Source organism: Papaver somniferum, unplaced genomic scaffold (assembly GCF_003573695.1).
Source record: "Papaver somniferum cultivar HN1 unplaced genomic scaffold, ASM357369v1 unplaced-scaffold_118, whole genome shotgun sequence".
Lineage (NCBI taxonomy): Eukaryota > Viridiplantae > Streptophyta > Magnoliopsida > Ranunculales > Papaveraceae > Papaver > Papaver somniferum.
The window spans coordinates 5,620,435-5,631,517 of record NW_020620825.1 but is presented as its reverse complement, the minus strand read 5'-3'; the positions used below and the strand labels follow the sequence as shown (position 1 = coordinate 5,631,517).

The 11,083-nt window shown below is 36.2% G+C and overlaps 3 protein-coding genes across 3 annotated transcripts; 2 read left to right on the top strand and 1 right to left on the bottom strand.

The window, feature by feature from the left end:
* The first annotated feature begins 5,173 nt into the window (after positions 1-5,173).
* Positions 5,174-5,836, top strand: LOC113330391. The gene is made up of 2 exons (XM_026577216.1): positions 5,174-5,384; positions 5,457-5,836. The coding sequence occupies exons 1-2, from the start codon at positions 5,196-5,198 to the stop codon at positions 5,796-5,798; spliced, it is 531 nt and encodes a 176-aa protein (XP_026433001.1). The 5' UTR covers positions 5,174-5,195; the 3' UTR covers positions 5,799-5,836.
* Positions 5,837-6,379: 543 nt separating this feature from the next.
* LOC113330465 lies at positions 6,380-7,549 on the top strand. Its single transcript, XM_026577273.1, has 2 exons — positions 6,380-6,776; positions 6,882-7,549. Exons 1-2 carry the CDS (start codon positions 6,380-6,382, stop codon positions 7,547-7,549), a joined length of 1,065 nt encoding a protein of 354 aa, XP_026433058.1.
* A 43-nt stretch (positions 7,550-7,592) lies between these two features.
* LOC113330337 lies at positions 7,593-9,485 on the bottom strand. Its single transcript, XM_026577152.1, has 3 exons — positions 9,461-9,485; positions 8,432-8,728; positions 7,593-8,352 (listed from the first exon to the last, which is right to left on the bottom strand). The coding sequence occupies exons 2-3, from the start codon at positions 8,714-8,716 to the stop codon at positions 7,720-7,722; spliced, it is 918 nt and encodes a 305-aa protein (XP_026432937.1). The 5' UTR covers positions 8,717-8,728; positions 9,461-9,485; the 3' UTR covers positions 7,593-7,719.
* Positions 9,486-11,083: the final 1,598 nt, after the last annotated feature.

Below are 11,083 nucleotides of genomic sequence, written 5' to 3'. Positions count from 1 at the left end.
ACCAAAGTACCAGACAAAAAGTTTTAATACAAGCTGTTTATGCAAAATTTGTTTTCAAGATCAACTATCGTATATCACTAAATTTATTCATTGAGACATATAAAAATATAAGTAACAATGCATAAAATACTAAATAAGTATCTTACAACAAAGAAAAAAAATAATACAAGTATTGTTGTCGATAAAAGTATTTCCCGCTGTGTATTTGAAATGTTGATTTGCATGATTTCTTTTATACACGTAAGATTATACACGATGGTTTTCTATTGGTTGGATCAAGATCATGCGGATCATACTTGTTTTTTTTTTAGATTGAATTAAGTAATGATTATGTGGAAATGTATACAAGGTTCTGTAAGAGGCATATCTTAGGTTCGAAATTCTTTTTTCAATATTTTGTGTGAAAATTTGGTTTTGCATCCTTTTGAAAGGTTTTGGAACAGTTCCACATCCAGGTAACCTTCAGTCTACACTTTGTCAGGTTTAGTCTTCTTGTATGTTAAATATTGTTGGATCCTAATTCTGACATAAAATATGGCTACTTAAGAAACTTAATCTCGTAATGACAAATTCAATAGTGAAATTACGAGTTTTACTCAAAACACATGTGAAAAATGGATTATTCAATTTAAAAACACATGTGAAGATTAAACTTTTCACATGAACATCGAGGTTGAAAGATACAATTTTTCATAAAAAAAATAGGTAAGAAATATTATTTACACTCAAACATGGGTGAAAATAAAATTGTTCACACTAAAGTTTTATTGTTATACTCAGCTGAAAATGCAGTCTTTGGGTCAAAATGTTTGTCGAAAACAATTGAAAGGTTTTGAAGTCATAGCTACAAAAAATTATTTATTCTGTTTCATCCTTTTAAGTGCAAAATTTCCAACACGTGTAAAGTATGTAGGTCATATCTCTTGCTTTCTATTGTAAGGTAAAGAGTGTAGTATGATTCATCCAAATTTTACGTTCTTCGTTTTGATTGGTATTCATTAAAAAAAATAGTTGCCCTACAGGTTATCGCACTATAAAATTGAAACAAACCTTCTGAAATAAAATTTAAAGTAACAATAGCAAGAAACGGAGTAAAGGAGAGAACTCCATCAAAAATCAACAAAAAAAAAGTAATAATAAAGAAAAGAAAATAAAACAATCATGTGTAAGAGGGTGCGAGAAACATTCCTGGAAACGCATCATGTTTTAGCTAATTGTCACTTTTCCAAAAACATATCACATATAAGTCAAAGAACTTGTTCTTTTATTTTTCAATCCAAGAGATAAAGCAAATTTCAATGAGTTAGGTATAAATTATTTTTGACCTAGAACACATCACACATATAGTTGAAGAAAAACTTTTTCAACACAAGTTAAAGTTGGAATTAGCATAAAAATGAAAAAAGCTAATGGTACACCAAATTTCATAGTCCAATTGTGGACCAATGAAATCCAACCATCCAACAAAATTGTGCAGGCCACACTAACACCTTAAAACCCCACCCCTATCAGATCCTGTGGTGGAGGAGAGGTAGACCAAATTGGTTTACCTCTAATGGTCCGTGCCTAGGAAGGTCGCATAAAAACAATAGTCATCAGTCATGTGAAAGAGGTTTCTTGTTTTTTTGTCTCGGTAAAGAGAGACAAGTTTTTCAAATTGACGTGCCAAGTATAAATTGATGTGTGTAAAGAGATGACATGACATTAAGACTCACTTTCCAAAAACATGTCATATACAAGTTAGAAAACTTGTCCTTTTCTTTTTCAATCCAATAAATAAACTCTCTATCTCTCTCTAAATTTAATTGGGCTAACATGTGAACCAAAAATATAGTGGTCCCACCATGATAAGTATAATATTTGTTTCCTAAAACGCGTCACACATACAGTTGAAGAAAAACTTTTTCAACATAATTTAAAGTTGGAATTGTCATAAAAAGAATACAAAAGAGAGTCACTTGTAAGAGGTTTCTTGTTTATTGTCTTGACAAAGAGAGCCAAAATTTTGAAATAAACGTGTTAATTATTGATTGATGTGATGTGACATTAAGGCTCACTTTCCCAAACTTTTTTTTCTTTTAATCCAAGAGATAAAATTTCTCTCTCTCTCTAACTTTAATTCAAATGTGAACCAAAAACATAGCGGTCCCACCTATTTTACTTTTGAACTTTTAGTCCAAGATGTTGTAATCATCAACTACCCACAAAACCTTTTTTTCTGTTTATAAAATCTTACTAAGGGTCCCGCATCAAATATACTCCCTCCATACCTTTTATATAGGCGGAATATTGCATTTCTCTTGTACCATTAGATAGGCGGAGTGGCAATTTCAAGATGACTTTTAACCATTTAACTCCTATTTATGTTGTTTGGTTATCCTCACAATTAAGTTTATGTCTCTAACACATGGAATATGATAAAGGGCAAGATAGGAAAAAGCATGGACATATATATGTACAACTGGGAACTCAAGACACCTATAGACATACGTAAACCCCAGTACGAAATTGATGATGTGACATTAAACATATAAAGTAATTGTGCATCAAAGTATTAAATAATTATCTTACCAAAAAGAAATACTAAATAAATACAAGTATTATTATCGATGAAAAGTGTTTCCAAGATATGTATTTGAAGTGTTAATCCGCATGATTTCTTTTACACGCATTGGATTATGCATAATGGTTTTCTATTGGTTGGATCAAGACCATGCAAACCATACTTGTTTTCTTTAGTGTGAATTAAGTAATGATTATGTGGAAAGTCATTCTTGCATCCTTTAAGTTATGTATACAAGGTTTTGTAAGAGGCATATTTTAGAACAATTAATTGGGAGATACTTTTTTTTAATTAGGGATATTTTACTATAGCTGTCGGTATGGTTTTTCAATACCGACAATCCATCGACCATACCGACATCATTGGAAAACCATGCCAACAGCTTATCCCCCAATTAAAAAAAGTATCCCCCAATTGCCCGTTCATATTTTAGGTGCAAAATATTTTCTTCAATATTTCGTGTGAAAATTTGTTTTTACACCCTTTTGAAAGGTTATGAAACAGTTTTAACTTTTATATCCAGGTACTTTCTCATCTCTACTTTGTCAGGTTTACTCTTCTTGTATGTTAAGAGCAACCACAGTCATGAAACGGACCAAATACCAAAAGCCAGACTAAAAACCAAAAATTTTTGGTATTTTGGGTGACCCAAGCGCAGTGGGATAACACCAAATTTGGTGAAGCGTAACTTACACTAACGCCCGATGCCAGACGTAACTTATACTCACGTCTGTTGATGAAGCGGATTTTTATTATGCGTTTGAATGAAACGGAGGTATAATGCCCGCTTGATTGAGGCGCAAGTATAACTAACGCCGGATATGGGACGGCGATGGAAAGTGCGTCTACTGGGACGGAGATGAAAAGTGCGTATCACTCGTACGGAGATATAAAGTGCGTATGTTTCGGGCGTTAATGGATTATGCGTATGTTTCGGGCGTTAATGGATTATGCGTCTGGGTGAGACGTTTATAGAAGAAGCGTCTGAGTGGAACGTTTGTAATACCTGCGTCTATGTGGGACGTTTGTAATACGTTCGTGTGAGAGGGACGGTTGTAATACGAGCGTCTGAGTGGGACGTCTGTAATACATGCGTCTGAATCAAGCGATTGTAATACGTGCGTCTGAGTGAGGCGTGCACGGAAAATCCGTCTGGATATAGACGTCATTATCTCTTCTTCTCCTCCTCCTTTTACATAAACAGTTTACAGAAGAAAAAAAAAAGACGAAAACAGACGAAAAATCTAGGGCAAAACCTAAATCGAATGTGACGGAAATTTGATTGGGTGCGGGGAAACGAGTTCTTGCGAAAGAAACGAGTAATCTTATTCGTTAATTGGGTGCGGGGAAATTTGATTGAAGATTAAAGGTATGATTTGTTTTTGGGTAATTTGTTTTTGGTTGGATTGAAGATTAAAGGTATGATTAATTAGGCTGTTTTTGGGTGGAATGAGTGGATTGCATGTTGATTTCATTAAGCATAACCGTGTTTGTTTGATTTCATTAACCATATAACATGAGGTTACTGTTACTGTTCTTTGTTTGATTATGTTTGATTATGTATAGAATGATTTGAGTGATAGAATATGAATAATTTGTTTGTTTGATTATGTATGAATAATTTTACTGATAGAATACAAAGGGGAGATACAAAATGTTGTTGTTGATCTTCACTGATAGAATAATTTTACTGATAGACTAAGTTCACTGTGTTGCTCACAAAGGGGAGATACAAAATGTTAAACAGTTGTATTATAAAGACGGTGTCTAGATTTTTTCTGTAAATTTTTTTGATCTTCTATACTGTAAGTAAATAAAATATAATCTTGGGGTTTATTTACTGTAAATTTTTTGGATTTTCTATACTGTAAATTTTGATCTTCTATAATATAGAATAGAACATTTTATGGATGCTGTAAACTCAGAAAAAACAATTACTAACTTGTATTTATATCGTGCTCAGATGTTGAGCAGAATAACGTCGAGATTTGCACAAGGAAAAAAGATGAATAATAAGAAACGCAAAGGTAAAGGTCCAATGGAGCCTGAAATAGACCCTAATGTTGGAGATTTGGAAGTTCCAGATACCGGGTTCGATGAAGATAGCGAAGATGAAACAACACCGTCCGTGGTATCCCTAGATAACTACAATTGCCTGGAAGATAGTGACAAACACCCTAGTGAAGAAAAATGGCCAAGAACTTCCCGGTGGAAAGCGAAGAAAAAGACTATCGATATTGTTCACTGTAGGAATGCGCTTAATCAGTTGACTGCAGACATCGTGACATGGAGACCGTGGGAATCCGCCATTGGTGTTCTTGACTCTGATGTTGGTCGCAGGGCTGTGGAGCTTTCAAACAAAAGGGTTATATTTACTTGGATTGGCAAGGTCAGTTAGTACTTTGTTTTTATATGAACATTATTACTTCAAAGTTATCATTTTATCCTCAGTTGAAGAACTTATTTTCTCTGATTACTGGTAATTTGACAGAATATGTGGTACCTAGGAGAACGATCTTGGAGGCAAAATCATCCTACTTTTGGAATTCCTAGAAATCCACCATTTAAAATTGGCGAGGTCAGTCATGAGAAAGCAAAACATGTGAAAGAAGCTGGATGGGTAGATGCAAATATGTTTGTGAAAGCTGTTTCATATAATATGTATCTGCGATATTGGCGACATGTAACTAACTTCCATCAATTCGTGACCAAAGTCGATTGGGTAGTTGAATTACACGGGGTTGATGGTGACCGTGTTAAACACCTTATTCAACGACCTGCTCAGCATGTACCTATTCCACCACCACAACAATTATCATACGTAAGTACATCCCGTCATTATATTAAAATATATGGTAATCTCATTTCTTAATTATTTTTTTGATATCGACAGCCTGAAGCTTATAATCTAGTTCAAGAACATGCCGATTTTAATCGTGCGTTTCGCGAGTTTGTATTATATGAAACGGAAGACAGGATGATACGTTTAAAGGCAAAAGATGAAGTAATACGAGGCCTTGCAGCTCGTAACAATTACCTGGAGGATCAGATGCAATTCCGTATGCAACAAACGCCGCGTCCCCCTATTGGATTCGGCAGTTTTTCTGAAACTATCCCACCAGCGGTGTGGGCTCCAGTGAGTCAAGCATCAACAATGTCGTCTGTTAACCCCCATCCGAGAATGACGTTTATCCCACCACGGCAAACACCATCGCATACTCCTACTGATGAATAAGTAACTTTTTAGCCTCCACTTTGGATATGTACTTTTTAGCCTCCACTTTGGATACTCCTACAAAGTGCGTATGTTATCTCTATATAGGGTTACTTTTTAGCCTCCATTTTCAGACTCCATTTTCATTCTGACATGTTGATTTCTTTTCAGCCTCTGTTTCGGTACTTGTAGTTTAATTAGTGTTATTTCTTTTTAAGCCTTCATTTTCAATCGGTCAGTGTCGCTTCTTTTTAGCTATAGTCTTAGTCTTTGCAGTGTCAATTCTTTTCACTCGCATTTTCAATCTGCAATGCCATAAGTGTCTATCATGTGTCTATAAAACCAATACTACATATCTCGGTGAATACAAACCAACACTGCAAATATTCTTCTTCTTCGAACTCTCCCAATCACTTCTCAAACTATACATTCCAATGGAATACTGTGACAATAACGCTGAATCTTCTTCTTCTTCGGACTCCGAATTTTCTTCTACTTCTTCTTCTGCGATCTCTGATAACAGCTTTTACTCATCAGATGAAGATGCGGTTGCATTGAGCCGAAATAATCTAGCAGTTAGTTTGGGAACTGCCATTACAAGTATGACATGGTCTCATACTCGTATAAAAATACCAAGAAATCGTGAAGCCGGAGATATACTTCTCTGGAATGACTACTTTTCTGACAACCCCACCTACCCAGCTAACATATTTCGTAGGAGATTCAGAATGCGGCGAGAATTGTTCAACCGAATATTGGCAGATGTAGTGTCTAGAAATCCTTATTTTGCTCAAAAAAGAGATGCTTGTGGCATTCTTGGATTATCCCCTCATCAGAAAGTAACTGCAGCAATCCGAATGTTAGCTTATGGATGTGCAGCAGATGCAATAGATGAGTATTTACGCATTGGAGAAACCACCGTTTTAGAAGCAACCCGTCGGTTTTGCAAGACGATTGTGGTATTATATGGGAAAGAATATTTACGCTCACCAACTGCGGGTGATGTTGAACTGTTGCTGAAAGAAAACAAAGACAGGGGATTTCCTGGGATGCTGGGGAGCGTGGATTGTATGCATTGGAAATGGGATAGATGTCCGTCAGCAGAATCAGGAGTATACACCGCGTATAAAGGGAGTGAAAGTATTGTGCTAGAGGCAGTGGTGTCACATGATCTCTGGTTTTGGCATGCGTTTTTTGGTATGCCCGGCTCCTGCAATGATATTAATGTAATGAATCGTTCTTATATTTTTCGAAAACTTATCAACGGGAAAACACCACCGGTGAACTTTGAAGTAAACGGGCATGCATATGATATGGGATATTATCTCGGTGATGGCATTTATCCACAGATTGCTACTATTGTGATGGCCATTAAACAACCAGATACACCGAAAAAATATAAATTTTCATCGATGCAAGAGGGAGCACGGAAAGATGTAGAGTGTGGATTTGGTGTACTGCAACAACAATTTGCCATTGTCAAACAACCTGCACGAATGTGGAACCCGGATGTGCTTGCCTATATAATGAAAACGGTTATTATTTTACATAATATGATAGTGGAGGATGAGCGTCTTCCCGGTGATTGGCCACATGAATATGACTCACGTAGCAGGTCGGCACCGGTGAATATATCGAGGGTAGGTACTGAGGAACTTTCCAGAATGAGAGCTGCACATCGGCGTCATGCTATACACAATAAAGAAACACATTTTCGCTTGCGTCAAGATTTAATCGAACACATATGGTCAAATTTTGGAGATAATTATTAAGTTGGGATGGAAATATGTTGTATCGTATTTCTTCATCGGAAAATATGTTGTAACGTTGCTTACTAATGTACTATTTATCATATAAAAATTAAAATTCACTAAAATTGACTAAAACTCACTAATTTTTTTATTAATGATAAATATTAAGGTTCAACTAATTCGGTCATGCTTTAAGATTGGTTTCTTTTGCGTTGTAGTATTTCCATCTTTCGAAGTTCGAAGTACTCTCTTGTTACAGTGTCCAATGTAGAGACATCCTTCAACATTATGGCCAAGTCATCGTCCGCTTCTTTCTTTAAATCGAGTTTTTCTTGCCTAGCTTGTTTCGCCGCAAACTTTGCCGCAGACTTAGCTTGTATCGCCGCAAACTTTGCCGCAGACTTAGCTTGTATTGCTTCAAACTCAGCTTGTCTCTGTCCCATCTTCATTAGTGATTGTGCTTTGTAATGTTCATTGAAACTTTGCTGCTCCTTAATTATATCCTCTAGCATTTCCTCCTGGGCATTGGATTTTGCTCTCCCTGTTTTCTTTAGTTGTTTCGATGCTTTCTTCCCCAACTGACGCTTACGTGTGTTCTCTATATCTCCAATATCTAGATCATCACTGGACTCGCCTGGAATTGTTTCCTCAATATCAGCGTTTTCCTCACCACTCTGAGAATCTTCCATTTCTTGGCCTGAATCAAACACAAACGTCGACCGTCCTGAATATTTGATACTATCTTTTAGAATTTCGTAGCACTCTTCGTGCTTAAATTTTTTGTTACCATTACTTTCTTTGAATCGCTTTCTTATCTCTTCAACCTGTTATTATTTTCAATACTCATCAGTTCCAATTACATGTATATAATTATTAAGGGTGCAAAAATTGACGATTACTTACCCTCGAGACTTCATTCCATCCGCTATGATATTCACCATCAACTTCCAACACTTTTGCAGAATAAAGTGAAACCTGTCTACTGATTCCCTGAAATCGACTCTGGATAGAAGTCCAAGTACGTTTTGGTTTACAAGGCAGGGCTTCTTCCAACTTATCTTTGATCCGACTCCATAATACTCTTTCTGGTTGATCGGTTCCGGTAGCAGAATCTTGAGATATGGCTAAATGGATTCTACATATCATTGTATCTTCTTCTGTTGTAAAATTGGGACCTCGTGGTGCCATATTTCTATATTTCTTGAAATAGAAATTATAAATGATAAGATTATGCAGAAATAAGTTTGTCAAATGCTATATATAGATATACGAAAGAGCCGTTGCAATCTATCAAACGGTCGGAAAATCAGAAAACCAAAATCAGAATTCCAAAATATAACCGTTGGCGCACGTAATACATGCGCCTGGTAACGGACGCTCGTAATACATGCGCTCCGAACAAACGCTCATAATACGAGCGTCCGTCCCAGACGCTCGTATAACATGCGCCCACTCCAGACGGTCCTAATATATGCGCCCATCCCAGACGCTTCTAAAACATGCGCCTCACTCATACGCCCATAAAACATGCGTCTCACTCATACGCCCATAAAACATGCGTCTCACACAGACGTTAATAATACGTCCGTCTCCTGCATACGGTCATAATACATGCGCCCGGAGCAGGCGCTTGTAGTAACTGCGTCCAAACCAGGCGTTTTTAATAACTGCGTCTGCTATGGGGCGTAGGTTTTATCTACGTATGGCCCGGCGGTGTTTATAATAACGCCTAACTCAAACGCTCTATATACATCCGCCCCATTATCATACGTTATTTATAAGTACGCCCGATGTGGAGCGTCCACTATACTTCCGTCTGAAATCATACGCCCACTATACTTCCGTCCCACTATAATCATTTTAGTCTCGGTTGGCGACCACATTTGGTCACAAACCCTAATTAACTGGACTAAATATGGTTTTAGTCAGTACCACTGCGGCTGAATTTGGGACCAAATTTGGGTATAGTCCCCAAATTTGGTCATGACTGTGGTTGCTCTAAAGCTTGTTATTCTCGTAGTTCATTCTTCGTGCATCATTATAATATGCATGACTTCTTTTATACTCGTTGGATCAGCCAATAATAATATCTTTGAAACTATCACCCAATAACAATACTTTAGTTAAGAAAAACCAATTTCGGAATTGATGATGTGTCAATAGACCCAGGGTCATGGAGAAGGTGAAGATATGACTTTCTCATTTACCCCTTCTTAATTTCTTATGAGGTGGCATCCTTGTAATGGTTTTTCATTAACCTTGACCTTAGCATTGGAGAATAATTTTTGGTTAAAAAAGTGTTAAATCCTAGGTGTCATGTCTTTTTAAGACCTTCACACCTAGCATTAGAGATGCTCTAAGGAGTCCTGCATCAAATCTATTTATCTAGCAAATACATATTGTGTAATGGTTTAGTTTTCCAAAAATAAAAGGGATTGATATCATTGAAAATGGAGTTTTCAACCGTTGACAACCATTTTGTGACGATTATATTTTAGCGTTTATTTCAAAAGCACTCAATTATAAATTGAGTTCCTAAATACAAACAATATACGCCAAAAAGATACCATTTCAATTCATTATGCTTTTTAGGTGCAGTGGAACATACTCACTCCGTCCCACTATTAGATGACCTAGTTGAAGTTTGCACAATTCTTAAGGTAACCAATGAAAAGGAGTATTCTTAGGTATTTTTTTTACAATTATACCGTTAAGAAAATAAAGAAAGATGAGATCGAACCAAGCTCCTTGTTGCTTAATGTCAACGAAGAGCATATTTTTCCTATACAATCCAAGTAGAACTTGATTCTCTGACAAATATACAAGTATTGGTGTGGTAATGCTAACCAACCAAGTGTAAAGCCTATTGGACATACCTGATTAATTTGTCACAAAGCATAATGAGAAGAAAGAAGTCTTAAAGTATAAAGACTCACCTTGTGGCGCGAGGTTTCTCACAAATCCCTGGAATTGTCCTCTTATAATGAACGATATAGTGTTCTGCTACTTAGTTAGCTTGGTAATTTCAATAGGACTTGAAATGCAACATATGTATGTGATTATTACGTATCTCTGAAAGAATCAAGAGATTGAAGATATTTATAAAAGTACTTGATAGTCTTTTGTTACCCAAATCAAGTGACTCTAAACCACAAAGTGTGTTTACCATTAAATATAACACTCACTTATAGATTGAAGCAATCAGGCGGATGTGGTATACCCGTCTAAGTGACTATTTTATTTCGAGGGGATAGACAAGTAAATTATTTTTCCTTGCGTATTCATAAGAAAGTTCCTAAGTTAGAATTGTAGCTATCAATGTCTATGGTACATACATGACAGGTACTCTTGATAAAATAAGAGACCTTAAAAGATATTTGAAATCCGAATTTGAGATGAAAATTCCGGGGACAACTGGACCGAATACTGAGCTTGTGGTATATTATTCCACCAGTTTTCATATCTCTAAAATTTTCAGGAAATTTAACAAAGACATGCATCCTGATAGCACTCCCATGATTAGTTGAGGTTTAAATGTAAGTAAATGACCGTTTT